General features: G+C 51.9%; 7 protein-coding genes across 7 annotated transcripts; 4 read left to right on the top strand and 3 right to left on the bottom strand.

Annotated features, from left to right (window-relative positions):
* Window positions 1-378: 378 nt before the first annotated feature.
* QC764_206800 (uncharacterized protein) lies at window positions 379-2,113 on the top strand (the record flags this gene model as incomplete). Its single annotated transcript, XM_062944390.1, has 5 exons — window positions 379-762; window positions 835-1,199; window positions 1,253-1,378; window positions 1,432-1,933; window positions 2,000-2,113. 5 exons carry the CDS (start codon window positions 379-381, stop codon window positions 2,111-2,113), a joined length of 1,491 nt encoding a protein of 496 aa, XP_062803209.1.
* Window positions 2,114-2,259: 146 nt separating this feature from the next.
* Window positions 2,260-4,412, top strand: QC764_206790 (uncharacterized protein; the record flags this gene model as incomplete). Its single annotated transcript, XM_062944389.1, has 2 exons — window positions 2,260-3,156; window positions 3,219-4,412. The coding sequence occupies 2 exons, from the start codon at window positions 2,260-2,262 to the stop codon at window positions 4,410-4,412; spliced, it is 2,091 nt and encodes a 696-aa protein (XP_062803208.1).
* QC764_206785 (uncharacterized protein) lies at window positions 4,291-5,783 on the bottom strand. The gene is made up of 3 exons (XM_062944388.1): window positions 5,072-5,783; window positions 4,636-4,997; window positions 4,291-4,575 (listed from the first exon to the last, which is right to left on the bottom strand). The coding sequence occupies exons 1-3, from the start codon at window positions 5,220-5,222 to the stop codon at window positions 4,474-4,476; spliced, it is 615 nt and encodes a 204-aa protein (XP_062803207.1). The 5' UTR covers window positions 5,223-5,783; the 3' UTR covers window positions 4,291-4,473.
* Window positions 5,784-6,473: 690 nt separating this feature from the next.
* Window positions 6,474-7,977, top strand: QC764_206780 (uncharacterized protein; the record flags this gene model as incomplete). Its single annotated transcript, XM_062944387.1, has 4 exons — window positions 6,474-6,663; window positions 6,724-6,795; window positions 6,914-7,112; window positions 7,169-7,977. 4 exons carry the CDS (start codon window positions 6,474-6,476, stop codon window positions 7,626-7,628), a joined length of 921 nt encoding a protein of 306 aa, XP_062803206.1. The 3' UTR covers window positions 7,629-7,977.
* A 536-nt stretch (window positions 7,978-8,513) lies between these two features.
* nob1 (20S-pre-rRNA D-site endonuclease nob1) lies at window positions 8,514-10,269 on the top strand. Its single transcript, XM_062944386.1, has 5 exons — window positions 8,514-8,940; window positions 9,004-9,200; window positions 9,255-9,504; window positions 9,564-9,699; window positions 9,754-10,269. Exons 1-5 carry the CDS (start codon window positions 8,712-8,714, stop codon window positions 10,229-10,231), a joined length of 1,290 nt encoding a protein of 429 aa, XP_062803205.1. The 5' UTR covers window positions 8,514-8,711; the 3' UTR covers window positions 10,232-10,269.
* On the bottom strand, window positions 10,265-10,982 carry NOP10 (snoRNP complex protein; the record flags this gene model as incomplete). Its single annotated transcript, XM_062944385.1, has 2 exons — window positions 10,265-10,738; window positions 10,799-10,982. 2 exons carry the CDS (start codon window positions 10,980-10,982, stop codon window positions 10,734-10,736), a joined length of 189 nt encoding a protein of 62 aa, XP_062803204.1. The 3' UTR covers window positions 10,265-10,733.
* A 696-nt stretch (window positions 10,983-11,678) lies between these two features.
* On the bottom strand, window positions 11,679-14,117 carry QC764_206750 (uncharacterized protein; the record flags this gene model as incomplete). Its single annotated transcript, XM_062944384.1, has 2 exons — window positions 13,479-14,117; window positions 11,679-13,422 (listed from the first exon to the last, which is right to left on the bottom strand). Exons 1-2 carry the CDS (start codon window positions 13,655-13,657, stop codon window positions 11,679-11,681), a joined length of 1,923 nt encoding a protein of 640 aa, XP_062803203.1. The 5' UTR covers window positions 13,658-14,117.
* Between the last annotated feature and the right edge of the window lie 372 nt (window positions 14,118-14,489).

Below are 14,489 nucleotides of genomic sequence, written 5' to 3'. Positions count from 1 at the left end.
GGCGTTCCGGTTTCAGGGGATCTTTCTAGACTGGCCGATCTACAATGAGGTTCATGGCAAAGCTTTTTCTTGTGACTGCCTTTTGCCAGTGACTTGTGGCTGACATTGTGCTAAGGGTTTTGGAAAGGTGACCAAGTGCCCTGCATGAGAATGCCACCTCGCTCGAGGCTTAGCACTCCCAGAGAGTATTGCAAGCTCCAAGGACAAAATCGCTGCAGCGGTCAAGTGTTGAAGTAGCTAGAGCTATCGCCAATCACCACCCTCGCAGCTAGCATGGCCCGCCAAGAATGAGCTGACATTGGCATCGATTTCTTTGACGGCAGCTCCTCGTTTTCTCCCGACAAAAAGCACTCAGCCCAAACAACCACCAGCGTCAAGATGACCACATTATGGCTCTTCCTAGCCACCGCACTGGCAGTTTACATCGCCCGTTGCTACAATTCCTACTCCCGCCTCTGTCACATCCCCGGCCCCGCACTCGCAAGGTTCTCATCCGCCTGGATGATCAAAATGCTCACCAGCGGCAAGGTCCACGAGAACATGATCGCCACCGCCGCCAAATACGGCCCCTTGGTACGAATCGGACCCAACGACCTGCTTTGCACCGACCCGGAGACCTTACGCCGGATGTCGAGCGTGCGCTCGGCTTACACAAAAGGAGTTTTTTACGAGACGGGGAGGATCATCCCGGGGTATAACAACATTGTTTGTGAGCGGGATGAGGAGAAACACAAAGCGCTGAGGACAAAGATGGCAGGGGCTGTAAGTGGACAGTTTCCATGGCGACCGTTGCAACCGCAACTCATACTGGAGGAGAGCTAACAAAAGAAACAGTACAACGGACGAGAAAACGGGAGTACAGGCTTTGAGGAAAGTATAGATCGACAAATGCTCAACCTCCTGGCATTGATTGAAAGCAAATATGTCTCCTCGCCCGGCAATCTGCGGCCGTTTGATCTTTGTGGCAAGACGCATTTCTTCTCGTTGGATGTCATTAGCGATGCTTCGTTTGGTAAGGCATTCGGGTTCTTGGTAGAGGATAGGGATTTGCATCAGTTCGTTGAGATCAATGACTCTGCTCTTCCGGCCATGAATTTCCTTCAGGCTGTGCCGTCCTTGACAAATATCGTTTATCGCTGGCCGTTCAATCTGGCGCTTCCTAGGGACGTGGACGGCGTTGGGTTTGGGCGTTTAATGGGGTATGTTGTTCCTCTCGTGAGGCCTGGGGGACTTTTTGCTGACAGCCCGGTAGGCTGGCAACGGGTTGCGTGGAGGAGCGGCTTCAACCTGATGCAGAGCCAGGGCGGGATATGCTCCAGGCTTTTATCAATGGTGGTATGACGGTGGATGAGTTGGTGCAGCATATGTTTGTTCAGATGTAAGAGGCCTTTCTTCGATACTATGTGGTGACCCTAACCAGAGATAAATCAGTGTGGCAGGTTCCATTACGACGGCGGCAGCTATTCGACATACCCTCTTGGCCTTGATATCTACCCCTTCGGTGTATGCGACTCTCCAAAAGGAAATAGATGAGAGTGTCTCCTCCGGCCGCGTCAGCCGTCCGGTCATTAGGGATGTCGAAGCTCAAGCCCTTCCGTATCTGCAAGCGATGATTCGCGAGGGCTACCGAACCTGGCCATCAGTTGTTGGCCTGGGCAGCAAGCAGGTGCCGAAAGGTGGTGATAGTATTTGCGGGTTCCATGTTCCGGAGGGCACCCAAGTCTCGCATAACTACTCGGGCATAATGCGATTGAAGGAGGTATTCGGGGAGGATGCTGACGTGTTTCGACCGGAGCGCTGGCTAGAGAAGGAGGCCGACGCAGAGCGGCTGAAGTTGATGAACTCTGTGTTGGAGCTTGCGTTCGGGAATGGAAAGTACCAGTGTCTGGGGAAGCGAATGGCGCTGATGGAGTTGAACAAGATCTTTTTTGAGGTAGGTGTTCTGTTGATGTGTCAGTTGAAGAATCTATACCTGTGCTGATCAAAAAAAAAATCACAGCTATTGCAGCGGTATGATATGGCGTTGGTTGACCCTCACAACCCGATCAGATCAAGCAGCGGGGTATTTTGGATTGGAAGCAATTTGATGTTGAGATTAACAAAGAGGTCGTAAATTTTGTCTAATGCAATAGAGGAAGCGAGAGTGCCTTCCGACTCCAACAAGTTGCATGAGATGTGCTGGTGGACCGGGGGCCCCTCTTTTCTATTTTCTGCCCAACAGTGCCAACCCCGCACATCACCTTTCTGCAGCTTTGAAAAATGGCGAATGTCGATGACGATCTCAACGACATCAACGATATACTCGACAGCCTTCGTTCAAGACCACCAAGTCCGGATGAAATCTCGTCATGCCCCTCTTGTTCCAGGATTAAAGATGAATCCCTGCCAGGATACCGTTGCCTTCGGATTGGGAGTTCACGAGGAATCTACCCAAGTACTTGCGCTCGCTGCGTGTTTACCTCCGCGGTTGGAGAAGCCTGTGTGGAGCAAGGGATTCTAAAATGTGCAGATTTTGACACCGACAACAAACCCAATCACTTTATTGTTTGGCAAGTCGAGAACGACGGTTCACTCGTACTTCCGAGATGGTCTAACCTATTATCGTCTGCCGGAGGTTCCGCGTACTACCTTCCGAATGCCATATCATTTGAGATATTGACCGCTCCCGGGAAGCCATCTCCATTTCCCGACATCCCTATTTGGGGCCCAAGATTGGCCTGCCCTAGCAAGGATGATGGCGTGAGCTTTGACAAGGTTCAGGCTTGGTTGAAGGTTTGTGAGGAAAGACACTCAATGTGTGGTAGGGTGTCTGGAGCTCCAAATTTACCGGCAAGGGTTCTTGATGTTCGCCAACTACCCGTCAAATTGTATGAGCCACGTCCCGGTGAGTCGAAGCCATATCTGTGTCTTTCCCACTGTTGGGGTGGTTCGAGACCGAAATGCATGACTACATCATGGACCCTCGAGACCAATCGCCAGGAGATTGTTTGGAACGATCTCCCCACAACATTTCAACATGCCATTGATGTTACAAGGCGTCTAGGATTTGAATATCTGTGGATCGACTCTCTGTGCATTGTACAAGACTCGGAAACGGACTGGCAGCACCAGTCGGCTGAAATGATCTTCATATACGAGAATAGCCATCTTACTTTGGTTTGTTCCCTTTCCCTTTCTCTCTGGGGTCCTCACTAACAGCGTCTCTTCTTCCACTATAGTGTGCCACTGCATCAGAGGATGACAATGGTGGATTCTATGGAGACGTACCTACCGAAAGAAGGCCAAAAGAAATTACAGTCAAAGGACCAGACGGAACAGATTACGAGCTGCTGGTCAGAACGGACCTGTCGAATCGACATCTTCCATTGCCTTGGGGAGTTGACCACCACGAAAACCGAAGGAAGTATTTTCCGCTCCTGACACGAGCCTGGGTTTTTCAAGAGCGCCTTCTATCTCGCCGATTACTGCACTTCACCAAGGAGGAGCTCCTCTTCGAATGCGCAGAACTCATAACGTGCGAATGTCACCCTGGGGTTGGGCGATACGATTACCGGCCAAAGCACAGTGAACCACTCGACAAACGTGTACTTTCTCTCTCCGAGGCTGCTTTGAAGGCACCCAAGAAGAAGCCAGAGAGTCTTGAAGAAGCCGCCAACCTCGAGGTTAATGCGACGCCCTGGGGGAGAGCAGTAGAGTGCTACACAGCGCTAAGTCTTTCATATCCACGAGACAAGCTACCAGCGTTGTCAGGAGTGGCCAAACAAATCCAGAGACGTTTGCGGCCGGATGACGAATATCTTGCGGGACTATGGAGAAGCACGCTGCTACCTGATTTATGCTGGTGGTCTGTCGGCTATCAGCAGGCACCACAGCGGTGGCGCGGGCCAAGCTGGTCATGGGTATCAATCGACGGACCCATCGCCATGAACAAATTCCGACAACGGGCTAAGAACGATGCTTGCAGCGTTGTGGATGCAAGCGTACTCCTAGCTGGTCCAGACGCAATGGGAGAAGTCGAATCGGGGCACGTTATTTTGTCAGGAACTATTTGCGCCGGACGAATGAAACAGGGATCTCATGTCGATCCCAAGATACTGCGCTACCCCAAATCTTCATCTGTTTACGACCTTCTACTGGCAGTCAATGGGGACGAGAGGCTGATGTTTGTAGACTGCCGGGATTACCTCTACGATGGCACGGTGACAGTTGGCCAAGAGATATTTTGTCTCCGCATGGGCCTGTACAATGACGCTGACGAGTTCTGCTTGATCTTGAAACGGGCTGGCAAGGTGGAGACGCCAACTATCAATGAATCAGGATGCTATGAGAGAATTGGATACATGATGGGCTACTCTGGTGATCTCGATAGGTGGTGCGAAGGGAAAGCCAGGTCACTGATAAAGATTATCTAACATTACATCCAAACCATTATTATGTGCCACTCTTTCAAGGCCATTACTTGGGTCTTCCCGATTACCAGCTGATTGTGCCAATGAAAACCGCAAGTAGAGTCCCGACACTCATCATCGAGACAGAAGCATACGCGAGACCGGAAGCACCAGCAGTAACAGGCTCCTGAACACCCGCAGGTTAGCGATGAGGCACCAAGGCTTTCAGGGGAAGGCAACAACATACACTGGTGGAGGCCGAGGCGGGTGCGGTCGTCTCAGCTCCTGTCTGAGGAGGTTCGGTGATGGAGGGTTCAGCGGCGTCAGAGGTAGAAGACGAATCAGCATCCTCAGTGAGAGTAGCCGGGGCCTCTGAGGTAACAAAAGAGCCGACGGGAGTGACTGTTGTGGTGGCCGCTGGCTCCTCTCCTCCGCCCGAGGGTGATGGGACAGCAGACAAGCCGCAAGCTTCAGCAGCGGCTGTCAAACCATTGCCGTAGTGGCGCCAGATGTTGAACTGATTGGCACATTCGAGACAGTCCTCGAAGAGCTCGACCCAAGTGGAGTTGTCGCAATGTCTACCGGAGCGCGAGCCACCAAGGGCACCTCCTGTAACGGCAGGTGTTAGCTCTTGTTAGAGGTGCCGGTGTGGGTGAGATATTGGTTGAGGTTGGTCAACGTACCACAGTCGGAATGGCACTCAAACTGGGGAGTGCCAGGGGCCTGGCGGGCTAAGAGGGCACCGACATCGACATTGTCTTGAGGAGAAACGGCGGCTTGAACAGCAGTCCCAGTGAAGGCGGAGAGCAGGACGAAAAACTGACGACCACGCATTTTGAAGATGTTGCAAGAAATAACGACGAGGAGGGCACGAGATGGGGCCTGCACTGGGAGGGAAGGATGGGGTCAAATGAAGTAGGTAAATACGGGGAGGTTGTGGGATTGGCTACGAGAAAGGTAGAGGTGGGTGTACCTCAATATATCTGAATGTACCCTTGTCGAATGAGGATGGTCCTTGACCCCGTCGAGCGTCAACCCAATGTCGGGTCCGACGGTTCGGGGTGGGCAGGGAAGAGTGGGATGCATGGCGGCAGAGGGTGGATATTACCTAACGAACTTGGCAGTTCAAAGTCGGCTGAAGGATTCAATCAGAAATTCCGGGTATCTTTTCACGACAAACTGGATTTGTGAGGCACATTCTGGCATTCTGCGATGTCGGCTCTTCATTTCTGTGGAACATCCTGGCTCACAGAAGTGGACCCAAGCTCGCCGGAGCTGACAACCACCAATCAGCTTCTGGTGATGCATCTGATAAGATGGGTGCCCACTGCGCCGAGCAAAGTTATCTGATCAAATTTATCTGATCATCTGATTGCCAAGTCTGCCAGATCCCATCACGACAAATCGGAGGGCTCGCAGGAGAGTACCATTGAATGCCACTGTTAGTCAATCCTGCCGGTGACTGAAAAGAATCAGATCATTCCTGCCTAAACGAGAGGCTCGGTGCGGTTCGCTGAAAACTCAGAGTCACTGGACTGACAGCCCAGCCTGGTCGACACTCTTCACTCTCATCACACCGCTGTCATGCCAAGTTATCGTTCGGCTTCCGGCGTCGTTATCTCACGCAAAACCCGGATTCCTGTCTTTGTCGAGACCCATACCTGTAGCATATCTTGGCTAGAGCGGAGCAGCCAGGAACAATTCTCACCCATTTCGCGGGGAAAGCAGAAAAAGAACGCAAGTTCTGGGCAAGTTGTTGCTATGCCGAGGATACGCTACCATACGGCATTGGTAACAACACATGTTGGAGTCTTGGAAAGTGTGATGTGTGGTGGGGGTGGTGGTTGGGCAGGACTGACGAAAAGATAAAAGAGGAGGGGGACGGAACCAAAGTGGCCACCGGCATGTTCCTGTCTTATCCTTCTTTGCACAAGCAGCATCCTCCATCTTAGCCGAATAGTGGTCATTCCCCGCTTCTCATCCAGCTTGACACCATTGCACCCTTCTCAATCTTTCCTGGGATACCATCTTCAATCTTCTTTGCATAACTTCGTTGTTATCAGGTCACCCTATCCCAACAACACAATGGTTCGACGATTTCAGCAGGCTGTGGCCCTCGTTGCAGCCACTGCCACTGGTGTTTTGGCAGCCTCGGAGAACATGGGCCCTGCCTCGTTCATGTGGCCACCTGACAGAGCCTGGTCTGAGCACACTGACAACGAGGGGCCTTGTGGTTCTATCCACAGGGTTCTTGAACGGACGAAGTTTCCTTTGAGTATGTTTGACATCATTAGGTCTACATTCTAATGAGGAAACACTTGCTGATTGCTTGTAGGTGGCGGAAGAATAGCCTTGACAGCCCAAGATGACTCCTACCACGCCCAGATGAGCATCTCATTCCATAATGGTACGTGCATCTTTGCATCCTTGCTTATTTCCTGTTATATCGACGCTTATACAAAAATTCAAACTTCGGCTACTACCATCGCCAAAGAGAGATGCTAATAATTATGGCCGTTCATCAGACCCCCAAGAGCAAAAGGACTTTGGCTTCGTCCTGAACACAACGCCCATCACAGAGATCGATCCAGGGCACACCTGCCTGACCATTCCTGACCCTCCATCGACCATTGCCCCCGGAACCAATGCGACCATCCAGCTCATGTATATTGCCGACTTTGACCGGCCAGAGAACCAAACCTTCTACGCCTGTGCCGACATCCAGTGAGTCCTTCTTTCCATTTTACCATCACCGGTGTCTGTACTAACACCAAATCAAGGTATGTCCGCGCTGCCGACTTCCCACAAGACACAATCCCCTGCTTCAACGCAACCGACTCTGAGAACGACGTCCCGGCACCCACTGCCACTGGTCTCCCGACCAACCTCCCGGGTCACGGTGACAATGGTCCTCCTCTCAACACTGCTGACCCAGAGCCATCGAGCAGCTCTGTCCCATCGAACAACAACGGCAACAACAACAACAACAACAACAACAACACCCCCATTGAGTCTGTCAAGACCGGTCTCTCCAAGGGTGCTATCGCCGGTGCGGTGATTGGTACCATTCTTGGTGTTGCTGCCATCATTGGCTTGGCTTTCCTGTTCTATCGTGAGCGCCAGAGAAAGAACAGACTTATTGCCCAGCGTGATTCTGGGAGGGGTGTCCCTTGGGTTGAGGACCCTCCCAAGAAGTCGAATATTTCTGCTGATAGTGTGGTTTTGGGGACGAGGTTGTAGAGACATAGTGGGGATGGAGAAGAGAGATGGTAATGACTGATATGACATGATGACACTCATTTGGAATATGGAGCAGAATCATGGTGTCTTGAACTCGCAATCCCGTGAACACAAGCACATACGACCATAGGCAGTTGAATACACGGGATCCCGTCCGCTCTCCCCTAGTTAAGCAATTGACCGCCAGACCAGTACTCAGGTGGGTGACCACTGGGGAATCCCTGGTGTTGTATGTTTTTGGTGGTTTTGACTTTTTGGAATTTGGCTTCTGGTATACCCCGAGGTAGATACTCTCCATAATGCAGATGAAGAAATGAAGGTTCATTGTTACTCTTGCTGAATGAATTGACCATCTATGCCACGACTAACCGCCCAAGGTTGATGCCTATTTTGTCGCAACTGCTCTAACGCTATTTAGAACTCGTACCCTCTTGAGATCACCACAGTTGCCATGAAGTTGAAAAATGCTTGGAACGCCTTCAGGTTTATACGGACCAGGGAAACAAGAGTCATAATTGACAAGGGAAAGCTTTCTGCTGCTATAAAGCCCCCATTAAGAGAACACTGTTCACCGGCCACAATGTTGCTTCAACGTTTTGTGTTTGACCTGCTATGAGTCATCCATGTTGGTGTTTTCATCACCCCTTCACCGAGTATGTACAAACTTCTTGCACCGAAAACCCAAAGTATCACGCAAGAGCCACGAAGCCAAACGAATTCAGTATAGTTTCGCGGACATCATCACCTTTGAGAGAATTTGAGGGTCCCTCCTATCTCATAAGGACGGTGATCATGTTGAGTGAATGAAGTAGGATAGTTCATAATGCTAAGACGCCTTGAAGTCCAAAGTGGGCCCAGGGGTCTTGTGGGTCTTATTCCTGACCGCCTTTCGGCTCGTGTGGGATGGATTTTGGGAACGGAAATTCTGCCAGTTCAACCCCACATGAATTTTTGGGAAATTCATGCATCACAAGCCCAGGACGACCACGATATTGAGCGCCCCGGCCTAACGATTGAATCGCTAACATCTTTGGACTCCTCGATATTCTGCTCGATATCCTCAGGATCCAGCCAATCGAAATCATGGAACGACAACCAGAGCCCAGCGCTCAAGCGCCCAAGATCGAGGACCCCGCCCCACCCGAAGTCGTCGAGAATGCGCCCGTCGCAGAACAGCCAGCCCAGACCTCAACCAAGCAGGTCCACTCCTTGGTGATTGATGCCAACGCTATTATCAGAAACGATCCAACAGTATCAACGCTTCTTTCTCAGGCGGAGGAGCTGTACACCATTCCAGCGGTTGTGTCCGAGAGTGTGTGGCCCTGGGAATATTGACATCTTGGGACTGCCTCACTAAAACTTTTGTGTTTTTCAGTTCGCGATGAGGCCACCCGATCACGATACCAGACGACGCTTGCGCCATTCATCAAGTTTAGGACACCCAAGCCCGAGTCGATGGCGTTTGTTACTGGCTTTGCGCGGAGGACGGGTGATCTGCAGGTGTTGTCGAAGCCCGATTTGCAGCTCCTTGCCTTGACGTATGAGTTGGAGGTTGAGAGGAATGGTGGTGATGTACGGCGCCTTTCATGCGGCTTGGGATATTCGGAAAGCTAATGGGTTTAACAGTGGCGCTTGAGGAAAGACCCAACACAAAAGACCGTGAACGGAAAACCACCGGCCAAGCAGGAGGAGACCAAAACTGAAGAGCAGGATGCTGCACCAGAAACAGTGACTGAAGCGGATGCGCCATTGACTGAGACAACACCAGAGGAGGTAGCGCAAGAATTGGAGAAGGTTGACCTGAACCAGACGCCAGTTAAGGCTGAGGTTGAACAGGCTGAGGCGGAGGAAGATGATGACGAGGAAGGGTGGATCAGTATGTGGCTTCATGAATTACCCTGAGAAGTTCTTGTTCACTAATACATACACCCGCAGCTCCCAGCAACATCAAGAAGTACCAAGCCAAGGAGAAGGCCGGCGCCGGAAAGCAACAAACCCAGCGGTTTCTTCAAGCAGCTCTTATTACGGCGGATATGGCCATGCGAAACGTTGCGCTTAGAATCAACTTGAAGTGAGTGACCTTCGCGCGAGAGCTCAAATGAGCAATGAGCTAACAATATCACAGCCTGCTTGACACCAGCCTTACCAAAATCACCTTTCTCAAGACCTGGGTTCTAAGATGCCACGGCTGCTGGAAGGTCTGCAAGGACACCACGAAGCAGTTCTGCCCATCTTGCGGACAGGCTACCCTCACCCGTGTGTCATGCAGCACGGACGCGTCTGGCAACTTCACATTGCACCTCAAGAAGAACTTTCAGTTCAACAACCGTGGCAACGTCTACAGCATTCCCAAGCCAACACACGGCTCTTCCAACACCAAGCGCATTGTTGGAGGCGGCAAAAACGGCTGGGGCAATGAGCTAATCCTGGCTGAGGACCAAAAGGAGTATGTCAGGAAGACGGATGAGGAGCGCCGCACAAAGTACAAAGATCTGATGGATGAGGATTATCTTCCCAGTATTCTCACCGGGTCAAGGGGCCCTGGGAACGGGAGGATCAAGGTAGGTGCTGGTCGCAATATCAACGCCAAGAAGAAGAGGTAAACAGCACATATAGACAAACAAAATAAAGTGTACATCCTGCGATGGTGCCACAAAAATGCAGATGTGGGTTTGTGTGTGTGTATTGTTGCTGAATGTCAATGACAACCTAGGGGATAATTCCACAAAGTATGAACTCCCTGAACACCTAGAGAAAAACAGAGCCCTTTTCCATTTTCCCCGTATGATTATGCGCTGGTAGCACAGTTTCGCTGCTATCGGTATTTATTGTCCACTCCTCCGCCTCCAATTCATGTTCTGCTCCAGTTTAACTGGCAACAAGTAGTGAAACCACTTGTCTTCCTTCCTCCTCCTCTCAATCCTGCCAAAAAGACTTGATTGGGTGATGGATAGAAAATGGAGCGCTGAATTGACCTGGTAATAGCGCTGTTGGGTATCTCCTTCTGTCGACCTATTTCCTACACTTCTCCTTCCTGCTCGGCGCTGTTTATTTGCTGCTTTTGGTATCGTACTGGATGATGCGATCGCGAAGTAAATTTTTATTTTACTCTGTTACACGCTCGCGGGTTAGCTTCTTTTTCGACAAAAACGTGACGGAACGCGACATACTCTTCTCGGCGGCATCCAACAAGGCAGCATATCTCTTGCGCATCGCGAGCCGGTGGCGGGACCACTTGTCGTCGGGGGAGAAGCGCGCCGGGTGGGCAGAGCGGGTGACCTTGCCGTCGAGGACCTTTTTGAGGGTGTACTGGCGGCCGAGGCCGTCGGCGGTGGGGATGTACATGAGATGCATTTTTTTGATTGGTTCGGTGGTGGGGGAGGTGGTGTTGTGGTTGCTTCTGGGTGGTTTGGTGGTGGTGACGGGGAAAGGCCGAGATTTCGAAAAGCAGCGGCGAAATCTTTGGGATTTTTTTTTTTGCCAGCTTCGATGCTGGCCAAGGATTGATCGGGCGGTGAGTTGTCCGTGTCGTCGGTGGTTGCAAGTGAAATGCCGATATCACGTGCTATATTGCGATGCTGCCGGTTAATGGCACGGGCCATTTTCGGAGTTTTCGTTTGCAAATGCTCGTGGTGCGGGTGCTGTGGGGCGACTGGTGGGGCATTTTAGAACGCCAATGGCCGGTAAACCAGGCACCTTTTGGATGTGAAAGTGAGATGTGAACGTGAAACTTTCTCTTGATTTATTTTCATCTTCTTTTTATGCGCAGTGTGGCTATCGATACTTAAAGCATCAGGATACTTCCCTTACAAAACAACATCAAACAGACAAGAAATGCGCCTGAAGGAACTATCAAATCCCACCAGCTTCCAGTCCCTCCTATCAACCATGACGACCAACCATGATGACAGCTACTTAGTAGTCCAGACCCTAAAATAGACCAACAAAACCGTCAAGGTACATATGAAAGAGCAAAGCCATATCATCGCATCATTATCGTAGCATGAAGCACCGATTCACCATGTCCACCTATCCCCAGAAGCGCAACCGCTATACCTCAGGCTTTAAGACCGCCTTCCCTTCCTCGAGCTGTGGAACCTGACCATCATCACCATCTCGAGCCGAACGTGCATCCTCATCCGAAACCTCGGTCGAAGTAACACTAATCTCATCGGCATCCTGTACTCTGGCGGGCCTATATGGCCGGCGTACCGGAGAGGAAGACCTAGACGACAATGATGACGAGGATGATGAAGACGAAGGCAGCGGCGGTAGCGAAGGGGGATCAATGTCGTCCTTCAAGAACGAGTCAAAGTCAAAATCGGACATAGCATCGCGAGCAATTTCTGTTCTACAATCGGAGCGAGGGAACTCTGATGTCCTCATCACCAGGTCCTGTCTTTGACGTGGTGGTGGGGTTGCCATGAGCGCAGACGTACCGCACATCTCGCCAAGTTCGCTAGGTGGTACGATAGGTCTCAGTGGTGGCCACATACCCGGAGGTGGAGGGGGAGGCGGGCCCATTGGCATTGGGCCGGGGTAGTAAGATGGCATCGGAGGGGGAGGCGGAGGAGGGGGGAAAGACGGGCTCATGCCACCAAAGCAAAAGACGCAAGGCGGATGGGTGGGGATGTTGTTCACTGTGTTGATCAGTTGCCGATGGCATTGGTATCGGTGGGAGTTGGGGAAGTGCATGCATGGCGTAAGGGTTTGGCATGCTTTGCACGGCAACATTGACATTGGCGGAGGGGGTGGCGGAGGTGGCAGGTAACGAGGAATCATGGGAGGACCAAGAGGGAATTGTGTTGGCAAAGGAGGGGGGATCACAGATGGTCTGCTGTATGCTGAGATTGCCGGCGGCGGTGTATATGTCTCTGGAGGTGTTGGAGCTCCATACGGATCGCGGCCGAACGGCGATGGCCAGCTATCTGACATGCTGTCCTCTGAGCGGTCACGCCTTTGGACGCGATGTCTGACCTGTTCTGACGAAAGGCTACGGCCGCGAGATCGATCTGGACGACTTGTGTATGAGGGCGGGGATGCGAAGCTCCGTCGCTCTCTGTGTGGTGATACCGAAGTCGATCGATATGATGGTGGCGATTCGGTGCGTTTGGGCCGCGATGCTTCCACTCTGAGACCTCTTTGACGGTGTCTCTCACGGGCCATTTCGCTCGTTTCGGCCTCGTCAGCACGCCCCCAGGGATTGGAATCTTGGTGGCATCCCTCGAGGCCATCAGCGGTCTTGCTGACCCCGGTCTCCCCACCTCGAATAACAAGAGAGATCCTCAAGGCCTGGTTTCCAATGGCGGCTTTCTTCTTCCACAATCGACGACGAGGTTGTGGGACGTCCGCGTGATCCGCGCCGGAGAATCGCAGAAGGCTCTGTACACGGAGAGTTACAAGCGTCCAGGTTCGAGTGCGGTAACTGGTCGATGTCGCTCTCCCCCTGTCAAGAAGCAAATCTGTGATGGCGTGTTGGACTTCGTTTGGAAGGCTGCCACAGATCGTGTCAAGGTGTTCTTCATATGTCTTTTGCTTCCCACGGAGGATCCGGCCAGCCCATCCACGGCGATGCTTGTCTTGATACTGTTTGACGGCGTCGTAGAACATGTTGGCAAGGACGGACTGTTCGGATGCTTGAGCAACTGTTGACACCCTGGCTTCGGTTTGTTGGTATTCATGCACACCCACCCCGAGCGCCTTGAAACCACCCAATACCTCCCGTTGGCCGGGAAGATAGGTGATGTTCCAAGCCTCGTATACCTGCTTGCCCGCCTCGTTCTTCTCTACTTGACTAGGTGCTCAAATATTAGCACATGCCCTCCGGCAGACGGGACTGGGCACACTTACTGGAGAGGACAATGTTCCTGGCTTATCCAATATCTGTCACTGTATACGGAGGAGACGACACTAGAGTCGTCGCTGCATACTGTCGACTCATCATCGCCATATGCGGCAGCATTGACAGGCGCTGAGTTTCTTCCTCTCTCAAGGAATGGGGATTGGGGAGAGTAGGGTACCGGACACATGATTGTGGTTGTGGAGGTGGGGGTGAGCTGTATAACACGAAGACCAGAGAGCAATGGTCTTGCTGCAAAGGTTCAAGGGGAAAGTGAGGGCGGGGTTCCGGGCTGATAGCTCTTATAAGCTGGGGGAGGATTGAGACCATGGAAGTGGGAGGGATCTGAGGCACAGGCGGCCGGGACGCCTTGGACTGGCTACTGCAGGAGAACACTTGCAGACAGCTGCCGTAGTTGCATGGATAGGACAACATCTCATAGGCTGGCTGACTGAGGATGTGAGAAATCGGGGCGTCTGCCTGCGCGCTGGCCCCTCTTGCTCCCCTCCAACTCTCAACTGAATGCCCGCTGATTGGCAAATTCCATTATCCAGGGCGGCCGCCAGTGGATGGGCAAAGACAATTGGATCAAATCGACATGCAGCTGCGCATTATCTGCGCCCCAACCCCTGGACGAAGGCTGTGCGGAGAGTTGTCTTGGCATGTTTGATACAAAATAATGGAGAGCCTTGATTGATTATGACGCATGTCAGTGGGCCAGGCCTAACAATTGACAACATTCTATGTCTGCATTGTCAAAAAGACAGAAGTTCGAGTTTTTTTGTATGATGTGCTTGCGCAGGCTCCCAAGGCCTCCTTCTCGCCCGCGACCTGAGTGCGGCTCAAGTTTACCCCGCAGTGTATCTGCCCAGCGATAACAAGAAAGAAGCTGACAAGCAGGCCTCATAATACAAACCCCAGCAGCAGCTGTGGGTTAGCATCGATCTCACCCAGGTTTCTGGTCAGTATCGCGTCTACATCATGCCGAACAATGGTCGATGGACGTGCCGCTGACCGTAGCC

The sequence above is a fragment of the Podospora pseudoanserina genome, chromosome 2 (genome assembly GCF_035222485.1).
Source record: "Podospora pseudoanserina strain CBS 124.78 chromosome 2, whole genome shotgun sequence".
Lineage (NCBI taxonomy): Eukaryota > Fungi > Ascomycota > Sordariomycetes > Sordariales > Podosporaceae > Podospora > Podospora pseudoanserina.
Note: the sequence above shows the minus strand (reverse complement) of the source record. Positions and strands in the feature narration are given on the sequence as shown.

What these genes read in the sequence shown, in the direction of transcription:
- QC764_206785 (XM_062944388.1), bottom strand. Translation starts at nt 5,222, where the DNA reads ATGCGTGGTCGTCAGTTTTTCGTCCTGCTCTCCGCCTTCACTGGGACT. An exon ending in TGAGTGCCATTCCGACTGTG is followed by an intron (nt 4,998 to 5,071) that starts GTACGTTGACCA and finishes CTGCCGTTACAG; the next exon opens with GAGGTGCCCTTGGTGGCTCG. An exon ending in CCGCCTCGGCCTCCACCAGT is followed by an intron (nt 4,576 to 4,635) that starts GTATGTTGTTGC and finishes GCGGGTGTTCAG; the next exon opens with GAGCCTGTTACTGCTGGTGC.
- nob1 (XM_062944386.1), top strand. Translation starts at nt 8,712, where the DNA reads ATGGAACGACAACCAGAGCCCAGCGCTCAAGCGCCCAAGATCGAGGAC. An exon ending in TCCAGCGGTTGTGTCCGAGA is followed by an intron (nt 8,941 to 9,003) that starts GTGTGTGGCCCT and finishes TGTGTTTTTCAG; the next exon opens with TTCGCGATGAGGCCACCCGA. An exon ending in TGACGAGGAAGGGTGGATCA is followed by an intron (nt 9,505 to 9,563) that starts GTATGTGGCTTC and finishes ATACACCCGCAG; the next exon opens with CTCCCAGCAACATCAAGAAG.